The sequence below is a fragment of the Melospiza melodia genome, chromosome 19 (assembly GCF_035770615.1).
Source record: "Melospiza melodia melodia isolate bMelMel2 chromosome 19, bMelMel2.pri, whole genome shotgun sequence".
NCBI lineage: Eukaryota > Metazoa > Chordata > Aves > Passeriformes > Passerellidae > Melospiza > Melospiza melodia.
Window position 1 is genome coordinate 8,647,626 of NC_086212.1, and position 13,613 is coordinate 8,661,238.

General features: G+C 47.7%; 1 protein-coding gene across 1 annotated transcript; it reads right to left on the minus strand.

Moving 5' to 3' along the window:
- Positions 1–954: 954 nt before the first annotated feature.
- On the minus strand, positions 955–12,919 carry KIF3B (kinesin family member 3B). Its single transcript, XM_063172362.1, has 9 exons — positions 12,844–12,919; positions 8,170–9,608; positions 7,498–7,599; positions 6,718–6,840; positions 6,487–6,605; positions 6,145–6,258; positions 5,559–5,664; positions 5,096–5,274; positions 955–4,525 (listed from the first exon to the last, which is right to left on the minus strand). The coding sequence occupies exons 2-9, from the start codon at positions 9,550–9,552 to the stop codon at positions 4,429–4,431; spliced, it is 2,223 nt and encodes a 740-aa protein (XP_063028432.1). The 5' UTR covers positions 9,553–9,608; positions 12,844–12,919; the 3' UTR covers positions 955–4,428.
- Between the last annotated feature and the right edge of the window lie 694 nt (positions 12,920–13,613).

Here is a 13,613-nt window from a genome sequence, read left to right on the forward strand (position 1 = left end):
GGCACCGCCCGGGCCGGGGGCGGCCGCGGGACCGAGCTGGAGCTGAGGGCTCGAGGTTGAGCCCCTGCTGCTGAGGGCTGCGGCGATTGGAGTTCCAGCATCCCGGTTAGCCCAGAATCAGTTGGGCTGGAAAAGACCTCTGAGATCAGCGAGTCCTACCTCTGACCCAACACCACCATGTCCAGCAGAGCAGGGCGCTGACCGCCACGTCCAGCCTTTCCTTGAACACCTCCGGGGACGGTGACTCCATCACCTCCCTGGGCATCGCCTTCTATCTATCTAATGACCCTTTCTGTTAAGAAATTCTTACTGATGTCCAAACTAAACCTCCCCTGGCACAGTTTAACGCTGTGTCCTCTTGGCACTGGTTGGCAGAACAGCCCGACTCTCATGTGGCTACAACCTCCTTTCACGGAGGTGGAGAGAGTGGTAAGGTCACCCTGGAGCCTCCTTCTCCAGGGTAAACACTCTTGCCTCCATAAGACATGTGCTGCAGACTCTTCTCCACCTTCACTTCCCTTCTCTGGACATCGTGGTTGTACTCTGAGGCTCCTTCTCCCCACAGCACTGATAAAGGATAAAAAACTGGTTTAAATCAGCACCACCCATTACAGGGGCCCACCATGGACTGGGATTCTGGAAGGGTTTCACCAGCACTTCTGGTACCCAGGGTGCCACATGCAGGCATCAGCACCTTCTACATATATATATATATATATATTACATATATATATATGTGTGTGTGTGTGTGTATACATACACACATATATATACACACATATATGTATATATATATATACACACACACATTACAATACTCATTGCACTCTACTCATTTTTACATTTTTCCACTTACTTTGGGCAGACTTCTTCCTATGAAAGAAAAGTAACGCGAGGCATTGTGAGACATGAAGTCACTGAGTCCTGCCCCAAATTAACAATGAAAAACACGTGTTTTGATAGATGCAATAAATCTTATTGACTTTATTACACATTGTATTTTAGGATCACTTTACATTCCTAGACAAAAGAGATGATACAAATAAATATAAGCTGTAAAACTATGGACAGAACTATGGACAGGTTCTTTTTCTACAGATCACCTAAGAGAAGGTGGAGGTGGGTGTATCTCCAAGGAGCTGAGAGTTGCCATTGACAGCTGTGCCCATAGAATGATCCTGGGTCACCTCTTCAAAAAGAAAGGGGCTGGAGAAGGCAGCAAGCACCTGGATCCCAGAGAGTCAACCCCCCACTGCACATGCAGCAGGCAGCACCAGTGTTCTCATTTCACTTCCATCTCTGTAGCTAATTATGGCTTTTGCAGGTTCTCTTTTCCAGTCTGTGTTTGAACACAGCAGGAACAGACCCCCAGGAATTCCACTGAACTGTTTCAAGACTGGTGCACAGCCCAGCACAGACAGGAGAGAGGACATGTCCAGGTACACAGGTGATTCACTGAAGCTCCAGCACTGCAGGTTCAGCCAGGACAGACTTACGCAGCCCAGACTGACTGAGCACTGCCTGCTCTGATCTGTATAAGGCACCAGGTGCCTGGCAGAGGTATGTGTTTTAGAAGATTCAAGCAGCATGCAAATATTTTTAAAAAGGCGCTAGACCTAAGTTAAGGATTTCAGAAAGTGCTTTAATTCCTATGCTTCAGTGTCTGGTGGCACTTGCTCCCACGGCCAACTCCTGCTCCATGCCACTTTTTTAAAAAAAGATCCCATTATACAGATCAGAGCAAAGACAATTATGTTGAGTGTTAAACATTCCTATGAAGAAAAGGTGATGGTACAAGGCTGTCCCAGGGCCTCCTCCAGGAGTCCAGCTGGATTTCCTGCCTTTGGTAAACCAGCAGGAAGCCCAGATGGTTCAGATAACACCAAAGAAGGGCAAACTCGGCAGGAATGTTTCTTAAAAGCTTCAACCCAGAGCTCAGTTTGTTTTGTACAGCTTAAGACAATGTATCTTAACATCAGTGCCACTGAGCGTCTGGTGAGGGTTAAGTCCTTTGGAATGAGAATCCAAAGGCTTCTGTAACAGGCCAAGATTGCCCATGAATACACTGACCAAATCTCCACCAAGCCCCAATTTACATACAATGACTAAATATGCAGATTTATTCTTTTTCACTCTATTGAGTTTCTTTCACCTTGCTAATGAATTTCTACAGAGTTAAAAGCAGAGCCTTTCTGACACTGGCTCATCAACATGAAAACAGGTTTGCACTGCAGAGCTCCATGGTACCAGCCCTGCCACGAAGGCAGTTTCCAGCATATGAGTTTAATATACAATAGAACTCCCTATGGGATAGTAGCAACTGAGAAAAAATGTGCACATGTGCAGACACAGATGTGTCTGTGTATGCATTATTCACATAAAACATGTGTACATAGGTATGTACATACACGTGGTTATATATTGTGCTGCTGTTTCAGGGCTTTAAACCTCCCCCCCACATTTAATTTCAATTCTCTGAGCACTTAAACCATACAATCATCTTTTAAAATGTCCTGGTACAGAAGATTATGTGCTGGAGAGAAAGAAGGAAGAGAGGGAAGAGAAGGTGATGTTATACTATGCAACAAAAGCCAGTTAAAAGGCTCTCTGGATATAAACAGTGCCTAGTGAAAATGAAGATTATGCTGGGTTTCCATGTTCAGGTTGAAAGAAATTGGTCATGTGCCTGTTCTCTCAGTTATAAGCAAATCCCTCCTTCCTCCACCAAAACTATTATATATTTGTATGTGTGCATACATGTGTATACAGATATTAACCTTGTGGCCCAGGAAAGCAGTCCATGGAATGCAGCAGCCACGTTGGTGTTCAGGGGGCCCACCTGGCTCACCTGGGCACCGTGCCTGCAGGATGCACAGGTGAGCTGTGCTGAGCACTCAGTTCCTCCTGCTCAGTAGAAAGGAGCTCTCCAACCTGGATGAAGTCACTCCGTGGACAGTTAAGGAGCACAAGGCAGAGTCCACACATCAGAGCATGTCTGCAGCCAGGCAAGTCCTCACACACTCACACGTGTCAGTCTGGAGGGAGTCATCAGTGAGGGAAAACAGGTAAAAATGTGCACAGGATGACAGCCAAGAGCAACCAGAAAAAGTAACATCCCAAGTCTCAATATACAGTGAACTAAAACTTACAAATGAGCTGTGGGACACTAGACAGGGACACCTTACTCTGTCCTTAGTGTGGAGTTCCACCTCCCTCTACCCTGCTACACGAGCCTGCTTTAGTCATAGGGCAGCTTTGCAATGAGACTGTCAAAAGCAGGAGTTCTCCCTCCCTTGTTTTCAAAGTAAAACCCCTGGAATTAACACCAGCTTCCATCACCAGCCTCAGGTCAGGTTCACTCCCAGCAGGCTCTGAGTGGGCTGGGAGGTGCAGAGAGAAAGCTGCTTAACATGGAACAGGCGAGGCACAAGAGGCACTGAATGCTAAACCTCCTTAGACACCCAGGGAAGGGACCAAACTCCCAGGAGTGCACTCAAAGGCAGCTCCAAGTTCCAGTGCTCTGCCCAGCCAGGCAGGGAGAGCTCTGAGCTGGTGCTACGTTTTCCATCAGCAGTGGGAGGCATGAGAATATGGCCATATGCCATTAAAGATGTCATATGGACACTGGTTTTAAATGCCAGGGGTAAAGATGGAGGCAAGAGAGAGGAGGAAAGCTGTGGAGCTGACATGGCATGCAGAGGCGCTCCTTGACAAGGTGCTTCCTGTTGGTAGGGGTGAGGTCTGTGGGTCAGCTTAGAGGAGCTCTCACTTATGCCTGTAAACAAAGAAAGGACTTCAGATTCTACTGCTTCCTTTCCAGAGACCACAGAGGTGTTTTTGAGACCCTTTTCTGTCCTACAGCCCTGTGGGGAGGCACAGCTGTGTGGTGGTGAGGACGCGCTGGCCACTGCCATCCTGCCTGAACCCAGGTGGTGACACCAGCCCCTCAAGCAGGAAGAACCATGCACCTTGTCGAGTTTGAACAGATCCTCTGCTTTGTAGCCTCTTGTGGCTCTCACTGTGGAGCTGCAGAGTGGTGGTTCTGTGGAGATGACTTTCACCTCTGTCTTCTCAGTGCCCAAGAGCCAAAAAGCACCGTGCAGCAGAAGGGCTGGTGCAGGAGGAGGACGGTGATGCTGTGAGGTGATCCCCATGCTTCCCATTGCTCCTAACACACTGTAACGTACCTCATGCATTTTTGATTTCCTAACTAAAATCCATTTCCCACAGAGGCCAAATGCTGAATTGCAAGCACGGATCTTCCCATGGCTCAGTGCCCCTGGACTGGCCCGAGTCAGTTAAACAGCAACAAGGCCATCTCCAGGGAAAGGGGCTGGAGGCTGGCCAGGAGCTCTCTCTGCAGGTTTGTCCTTGTCTCTGCTCCCAGAAGGTAAAGGCTGTTCCCTCCCTGGAGAGGAGTTGCTGGCTTTATTTTGGAACCAGCCCTCGTGACTGTGGGTAGAGCTGAGAAGTGGGGGTGCCTGATCCTGACGCAGATCCCACTGATTTCCTTCCAGTTTTCGGTCTGAAGAAGCAAAAATGAAAATATAAACAAGGAAACTTCTAACAATGTCACCTGCCTTTCCAAAATTAATCTGCAAAAAGCTGACTTTTTTAAACTGGAGTTATTCTCTAATAATCAGTTTCAGCTTTTTCTTCTGCCCTGTGTCCTACACTCTGAAAGAAGGTTGTGGCAAGGTGGGGGTTGGCCTCTTCTCCCAAGCAGCAAGTGACAGGCCAAGGTGAAACAGCCTCAAGTTCTACAAAGGGAGGTTGAGGCTGGATATGAGGAAAAATCTCTTCACTGCAGGAGTGCTTTAGCCCTGGCACAGGCAGCTCAGGGCAGGGCTGGAATCTCCATCCCCTGCAGTGCTCAAAAAATGAGTAGATGTGGCACTTCAAGCTTTAGTAGCATGGTGGGGATTCAGCTGGAGGTTGGACTCAAATCTTTAAAGGTCTTTTCCAACCTTAATGATTCTATGTTCCTTTTGCTCTCTGCTTTACTATGAAGCTCAGCTTCACTTCACTGATGAGAAATGCTGACTGACTTGCACCTTTCCTGTGGGCCAGTCTGCTCAGGGAAAGCCCAGCTTACCTGGGTTTTGATTTTTTATTTGAAGAGCTCTCAAAGGTCGAGGCATCCACTTGAATCTCATCTTCATCCTGCAGAGCTGCTTCCAGAGCTGCCTGAACCTTGGGAGCAATGGCTGGACCTTCATAGTTCCTCGTTGTCCGGCTGGGTGCATCCAGTTCCAGTAACACGATGTTCTCTGCCTGAGAGGGGAAAAGCAGAATCAAAGTCTCCATGTTTTCATACAAACTGTTACTTTGCCCTCCAGAAACTTAATCTGAAGTAGTTGAGAGGAGAAAAGCAGAATCAGTCTCCATGTTTTCACATAAACTGTTACTTTGCCCTCAGAAACTTAATCTGAGGTACTTTATAAATGTGTGCCGGGCACTACAAATTTACATCTCAAAGAACACCCAATCCCCTCTGGAATTCACATTCCTCTGATCACAGGGTGAAGAGGCAAAGGTTCAACCACATCTGGGCTTACCCTGTACCGAGCAGCTGTGTGATTCAGCATGGACGTCCTGGCGTGCTGGCTCAGGGGCCTCTTGTACCCCACAGCAGATACTGGTCTTTTCATCATCTGCTGGTTACTAGAGAAAAACAGGCTCAGGCTGTTATACCCTAAAACCAAAAGCTCCCCTGGAGTTTATGAGCTACAACTCCTCCTGTAGTTTATGAGCTACAACATCTGCAAATTCCATGCAGAAATCTGTTTCAACACAGCAGAAACCACCCAGGCTGCATTTGTAGGAGCAGGAAAGAAATATGATAGGAATGCACTGCTACTTCAAGGGTGAATGCACTATTACATGTATTTTACATATAATTATTGGGTTTGCCTATTAGAAAAATCTTAATCTCTCAAGAATTCCCCTAACTATACATTCATATTTTATAGCACCTATCAAGAGGAATAAATTGATTTGTTTTATTTTATTTTATTACACATCAAGAAGCTGTGAACTCTAGAGGGTCAGTTTAAATCCCCAGTTCAATCCCTCTTTTGTTCTTGACAGCTAGAGGGTTTCCTGTGACCTGTAATTCCATCCCAAGAGCAGAAATACACTCACTCCAGACGGGTTATGGGATGTAGTTTCCAGTTGTCTTCCTCTTCATCAAGGAATGCTCTGTTCATGATCTTATTCTTTTCTTCCAAGGGAATAAAGTTTTCAATAATCAGATGCCTACATGCAACCACAAAAATGAGAAATATACAAGAAACATAATTAGCAATGACTTTCCTCCCTGCTCCTCTCCCACTGATGTAATAAAACCCTGGAAAAGGAGGAATGGTTTCATTTTCTCATGGTTAAATCTTATTCCACAAGTATGTGCAAGGCAGTCCCTCCACTCTCTGCCCCGAGAAACCCTCTCTGTTACATTTAATAGCTTATTTAAGTGATGGGGCTTACTTTAGCTTTAGTTCCCTGGTGAGTTCATTCTGGGTCTGTTCCATTTCCTGGCGCCCCTTGATGTGCTCTTCTTGGAGATCATGGATCTCTGCCTTCACAGCTTGCAGCTTGGAAAATAACTGGAGCACACAACAAGAGCCAAAATTCATCACTTGCCAAAGCTCCTCTCACTTTCACACACAAGTTGATTTTATTCCCAGCCTGGTAGACAGGGAATCATTTTCTTTTTACCTTTTTGAGTTTTTTGGTCTTTATGTCCACCTCTTGCTGAAGAGAACTGTAGGTCTCCTTCAGCTCGAGTGTCTCCTCATCCTGACTCTCCATCTGTTGCTGGATTTCTCGCTCCCGACGTTTCTGAAGAATGTGAAAATATGGCATTAAAGACCTCAATTACCTTGTCACCTCCAGCTGACACACATGAAACCAAGGCTCAGGATGGGTTTCCTTCCCTACCCTCCAGTTCTTCATATCTCTTGCCACAGAAATACCAGAAACATCTTATTTGTCCTTATTTTGCTATTAAAATCAGGTAGTGTGAACAAGGCTCAAGCTTCAACTAAAGGAATCAAATGTCACTTTTAGATTAATTTTTCTTTCCTTTTTATCAGTTTGTACTGCTTATTGTATTTAAGAATCACCAACAAAATTTGCATTTACAGAAAATAAACTTTTAGCACAGAGTGAAGACTCCTCCCTTGAGCTAAAGACTAAGCTAGTACTCTTAAAAGTCTTGCAAATATTTCTTCACTTACAAACAGTTCCAATCAAAATAGGAGGTAAATCTTTATCATGAAGAACTAGAAGAAAACTTATATAAACCTTCTTTACTTATTTCAAATAATGAGAAATATTACACAAGCCCTTCCCCCTTCTTTTCAATAAATGATTGCCATTAAACCAATTCTAGGGTTAACCCTGGGAAAACTTTCTGGTAATTTCCCTGACACAATGTTTTACAAAAGTTCAGCAGCATGGTTTTTTATACAAAATAACAAACCCCCTTCCTTGTACCTGTTCTGCAATTTCCTGTCGTTTCTGTTCCAGGATTTTCTGCTGTTCATTTGTGTGATCCACAATATTTTTCCCTCCCACCAGCAGCTTGCTTTCCATTGTCTGAAAAGAAAAACCAGGGTCAGAAGTTTCTCTCAGTGACTACAGAGGATAATTTTCTCTCCTATGGGTACAACTTCTTCAGGGCAGCTCCCTTATTTAACCTTCTCTTTCAAGGCTGCTGCTACAGGAATCACTGTTTCTTAAAATTCCTATTAAACTGTGGGATTAATGCAAGAGTAACTTGTTTAGAATAAGGCACCATGGAAATATGTGGCAAAGCTGGAGAACCAAAATGTGTGCGCCCTTGTAAATAATTTCTAATGATCTGTGACAGAAGGAAACATTTTTAGTGCCACAGCTTGTGAAAAGATGCATTGTTTTTTAGTGTGCCAATTGCTTAAGATCAGTACAGAAGAACAATGAAACAGCTCATGAATATTGAAATATATGATTAATGGTGGAAATTTCAACTTCTGGCTAGAAATGGTTTCTTTTAAAATCTTCCAACCCAAACATAAATCACTATCCTGGAAACTTTCTGTGAAATATCTTTCCAAATTGGGAAACCCTTTATTTTCTCCACAGCCTAAGGAAATTGCTTTCAAAGGGTATGACCAGGAAGAATTCTACCTTGATTTTAGCACTCAGCATCTCTGTTGCTTCTTTCTCTCGCTTCAGGTCCTCCATTTTCTTCTCCTTCTCCTTCAGCAGCCTCATCTTTTCTTCTGCTACCAAGCTGTGATCCTCGACTATAGCTTTCTTCTCAATCTCCAGCTTTTCTTGTTGCTCCCTCCAATAGTCATCTTTGTCATCTCCTTCATCCTCACCCTCTTCAGTGTCCTCCTCCTCTTCCCCACCCTCCCTCCTCCTTTCCCTCCTCTTTCTCTTGCCAATGGACCGTTTTTCCAGCTGTGCCTTGAGTCGAGCAATCTCTTCCTGGAATTCCCGCAGCAGAGCCTCCTTTGGATCCTCGTTCACCTGCGGTTTGTTCTTGATGTTTTTGGCACGGTTGGCATATCTCAGCGTGGTCAGGGTCTCCTCTACATTGTAAGAGGCAGGGCCTATATTGGCCACCATCACAGTTTTGGCATTGCCACCTAAAGAGTCCTGAAGCAGCCTGGTCAGCTTGGAGTCCCGGTAGGGAATGTGCGTGCTTTTGCCATCCACCAGGGCAGAGATAACGTTGCCCAAAGCTGAGAGGGACAGGTTGATTTTAGTGGCTTCCTTCAGCCTTTCCCCCTGTGCTCCAGTCTTTGCCTGCCTCTCGCTGCCCGCCAGGTCCACCAGGTTGAGCTTCCCCACACGGATGTGGTTCTCTCCATCCAGCCCCAGCTCGCTGCACTCGATCGTGATCTGGAAGATGGCGTGAGACCGAGAGCTGTGCTCGTTCATGTTGGTGGCACCGACTGAGCGGTTCTGGTTTCCCAAATTCATGATGTGCTCTATCTCTTTGACGCTTTTCGTGACAATGGTGGTCAAATCCTTAACAAAAACCCCCGTGTCTGGTCTCTCCTTCAACTCCAGCCGCTTGGACTGATCCTTTGATAACAAGTCTCTGATTTCTTCTTGGTATATTTCCAAATAAGACGCTCTAACTAAGTATTGCTGATTTTGAGATCTAGAGATGTGAGTGAAGATGTGCTCGAATGAATTGGGGATGACCCCTCTCTTCTCGGGATCACCACGCACCCCTTCCATCGTGTACGTTTTCCCTGTCCCAGTCTGCCCATAGGCAAAGATTGTCCCATTAAACCCCTGCAGAACAGAGTCCACCAGAGGCCTGAAGGTCTCATCGTAGAGCTCGACCTGTTTGGAATTCCAGTCATACACAGCATCGAAGGTGAACGTTTTAGGCAGTTCATGAGATGATCCCCGTGGGTTCTTCACTGAGACCTGCCCTAACTTGACATCCACATTGACAACCTTCTCATAGGAAGCCGTTTGCTCCTTGCTGTTCATGGGCCGGCAGCGCACGACCACCCGCACGGACTCGGAGTTCTTTGCCTTGGACATGACGGCGGGGCTGGGCCTGCTGTGGTGCTGCTGATGGATGATGCCCTGCTACACACCTGCAACAAAAACAAAGCAGGGATGTCTGAAGACATCTTTTTCTGCAGGGGACAGCTTTTCACAAAGCCAAAGACTTGCCTCATCAATTTGAGCAGCATTTTGATTTCATTAAGTTGCAAGGGATTTTGAAGCACTAAAATAATGTGCAACACGAAAACTCTGTAAAGGCCTGAACTGAGACAGAATTACTTTACCAAAGCTGTGCATCAAATGGTATCATTTTTACAAGCTCTGCTTCAAAAACTCATCATCACATTCATCACAGACCACACCTTCAGACCTGGTAAAGATCCTTTTCTTGACCCTTAAAAATTATAATAAACCTTTTTAAACTATTTATGAAAATAATACTTTGCCAATCATTTTCTTTACAGTCAAGCTTTTTGTTTTACATATCCCATTTTGAAAATCTAGCACAGCCTTGCTCTCTCTGGAGCAAAAGGCTGCTATTATCTTTTCTTTTGGCAATAGACTTTTATCAGGACTCCCCACAAAAGCCAGCCCTGCTCAGCTACACTGACCTACTGCCATCACTCCTGCTCTGGTGTTCCAATTGCATCAGGTCTACAGGACTCATCATCAACCTAAACTCAAGTTGTATAAACCCAGATCACAGATCCAACTCATTCATGAGTCTGAGAAGAGAGAGAGGACACACTGGTCCATCCTCCAGACATCAGCAAGATGAGCTGCCACTGAAAATGGAGCAAGAACCTGTGTTCCTAAAGTGCTAAGGCAGTCACTGCTCAAGCCTCACATGGCAGATCTCAATGGCACAACTTGGGGAATGCCATGCAATTTCTAATAACCCTTTTTATTTCCAAAATATCTTCCAAGAAGAGCCCTGAGGTCCCTCTGCCAACTAGAACTAAGTGTAAACCTAATACACAGAGGGAAGCCCAGGCAGTGCTGGCACAGGCTCAGGTGTGGCCTCCTTGAGATGTGTTCATTGCTCTCTTCCCAGCCAGATCAGCAGGAAACAGGGATTTTTGTCTAATTGTTTTTCACTTGATAATTGCACGTCTCAGGAGAGCTTCTCCAACAAGGTGGCAGAGAACTGCAGGGCCAGAGCTACTGGATGGAAAAGGAAGCACAATTGCAGCCCAATATACAGACAGTCAGACTGGCAAAAAGTAAAAGAGAAGTAACAGATAAACATGGTTCAGAATTGCACAGAAACCCCAGTATGGCCTCGGGAACTTCCTTGGGTCTGTGAGGGGAAACTCTTTGTTTCTCACTCTTCCCATAAAAGCACTGAACTGGACACTCATTCACAATTCACCCTGCACAGTGAGTTCAAACTGTTACAGGAATTTTAGGTGGCTACTGAATAAAACCATTTCCCTTCTAACTGACAGCTCCAGATAAAGGTGACCTTCCTTTCTGACCCACAGCAAACACGAATTCTGGAGCACAAACACAGCAAGTATAAGTGAAACGAGGACAAATCTTGGCAGAATCACAAAGAACAACTCTCCCTCTGTTCATCCTGAGGACTTGTATACATTAACACACGCTTCCCCTTCCACAGCTCTGAGAGACATTCCAGTAATTCAAGTTCACAAGAGACAATTTTCTGACAAGGTCACATGACAACCACTGTGTCATGTATCTGCATGTTCACACTGGCAAATACTCAAACCAGGCACAAGTTCTGACAAGGAGAGCATGGATTTATTTTATATATTGAATATCTAAAATACTATTCTGATGAGAAGTGCTGCTTTTGTAAGCAACTATGACAAATATTAAATGATCAGAGTTAAGTTAGTCTTGCTAGAGCTACACCTTGACCAAAAATTATATTGCACATTTGCTGCTCCTCTGGGTGTACCTCCTCACCATCAGCTTTTGACACCTTTCCCCACTTCACTTGCAAGCCTCTTTTTATAGTCACAAACAACTGATTTTACCCCTGATGTGGGCTATTTTCATAACAACCCATCCTGAATCATCTCCAATTATTTTAGCTACTGTGGTGAAGTTTACTGGAAGCATAACAAATTATGGTTCTTCTCAGATTTATCCAAGTGTGTAACTGGAAAATAAAACCAATTAGCTGGCAGTGTTTGTATTCCCCAGGAACTCCTGGGCAATGTTTGAACTGCCAGAGTGGCTGGACATGAATGGCCAGAAAGCTGGGAATGCTGCCGTGCCACCCACTCTTCTCCATCAAAGATGGGAATTTTTTCATTAAATTAGTTCAGCCAAAAGTGACCTGGGCCAGGTCCCTGCAAGTCAAGGTCAAGGTCAAGGTTGAGATGGATGCACTTGCAAATGTGCCCTGGTGACCAAGAAGGGAAGATGGGCAGAAATTGAAGCATTTTTATTCATTTTAGTCAACACGGAAATAAAAGTTTATGCCTGAAAAAATGAGCAACACCCCAATCTGAATTCAAGCTGGGGCAACCACTTTTCCTCAGAAACTTGCAGGATTGGGAGGTGCTGTCCTGGACAGCTGTGCCCACCCATGCCACCTGCCCTGACAGGTGACATCCCGAAGCCGCTCTGCCTCCTGCCTTAAACATCTCTGAAAGATTTTCTTGGAACTGCCCAAACCCTTCCCTTGCATCTCCGCACATCCCGAGGTACCACTCAAAACATTCCATTGCTTCTCGCCATTCAGATCTTTCAAATATTTGTGGTTTCATAATGTCACGGTTGAATTGTGTCCTTCCCTCCCTCCCAAGCCAAGCCACCCTCGGCGCTGCTGTTTTCCTCTCCTCTCCCTGCCGAACGCTCCGCAGGCCGGGCACGACATCCCGGTGCTGGAGCTGGCCCGGCGGTGCCACCTGCGAGCCCTGGTTCCACTCGGCGTCTGGGGTCACCTGTGGTCACCTGTCACCGCTGTCGCCTCAGCACGGCCCCCCGCCGGTGTTCCCTCCCCCGGGGAGCCGCGGATTCACCCGAGCATCACCCACCGCCCTCGCGGCTGCGGCACCGGGCGCTGCAGGGAGGGGACCCGGGGACAGCGGGGGAAGGACCGCGGGGGAGAAGCAGCGGGAGCGGGGGACACCCACCCGAACGGGGCCACCCGCCCGCGGCATCGCCCCCGCATCCCGGCCGCGGGCGGGTCCCGCCGCCTCCCGCGCCCGCTGCCCCGGCCGTGCCCACGGCTGGCACCGGGAGCACCGGGGACACCGGGCTGGCAGCGGCCCGCGGTGTGCCAGCCCGGAGGGGTCGGGGATGCTCGGGGCGGGGTGCGGGCGCGGTGCGGGGCCGGGCCGGACTCACCTGCGCCGTCACCATGGAGCCGCCCGGGCGCTCCTCCCGCGGCCCCGGAAGCGGCGCGGCCGCTCCGCCCGCCCGTGACGCGCTTCCCTGGCAACGGCGCGCCCGGCCCGGCCCGCCCCGCCCGGCCCGGATGGGCCCGGACAAAGCGGCCCCGCCGCCAATCCCCAAAACGCCGGGATTGCCCCGGCCTGGGCAAAACGGCCCCGCCGCGGGCATCCTGCACTTCGCCAACCCCGAAAATGCCGGAATTGCTCCAGCCCGAACAAAGCGGCCCCGCCGCGGGCATCCTGCACTTCGCCAACCCCGAAAATGCCGGAATTGCTCCAGCCCGAACAAAGCGGCCCCGCCGCGGGCATCCTGCACTTCGCCAACCCCGAAAATGCCTATTTAACCCCAACCCGGACAAAGGGACCTTGCCGTGGGCATCCCGCCGCCGCCAATCCCGAAATGCCGGGATTGCCCCAGCCGGGACAAGGAGCCCTGCCGTGGGCATCCCGCACTTCATCAAACCCGAAAATGCCAATCCCGAAAATGCCAATCCCGAAATGCCGGGATTGCCCCAGCCCGGACAAAGCAGCCCCGCCGTGGGCATCCCGCACTTCACCAAATCCGAAAATGCCGGGATTGCCCCAGCCGGCAGGTCTCTGCCCCAGCCAGGCTGGGGTTTTTTAAACCCTCCAAAGCTCGGGAGTATTTCCAAGGAGAAAAAGACCATAGTAAAGAAGGCATTTAAGAGTTAAAGCTCCTTAATCAGAGCTTTCTGGATCACA

Coding starts and splice junctions, on each gene's coding strand:
- KIF3B (XM_063172362.1), bottom strand. CDS start 9,552: ATGTCCAAGGCAAAGAACTCCGAGTCCGTGCGGGTGGTCGTGCGCTGC. Junction 7,600..8,169: donor TGCTGAGTGCTAAAATCAAG/GTAGAATTCTTC, acceptor TTTTCTTTTCAG/ACAATGGAAAGCAAGCTGCT. Junction 4,526..5,095: donor AATAAAAAATCAAAACCCAG/GTAAGCTGGGCT, acceptor TTGCTTCTTCAG/ACCGAAAACTGGAAGGAAAT.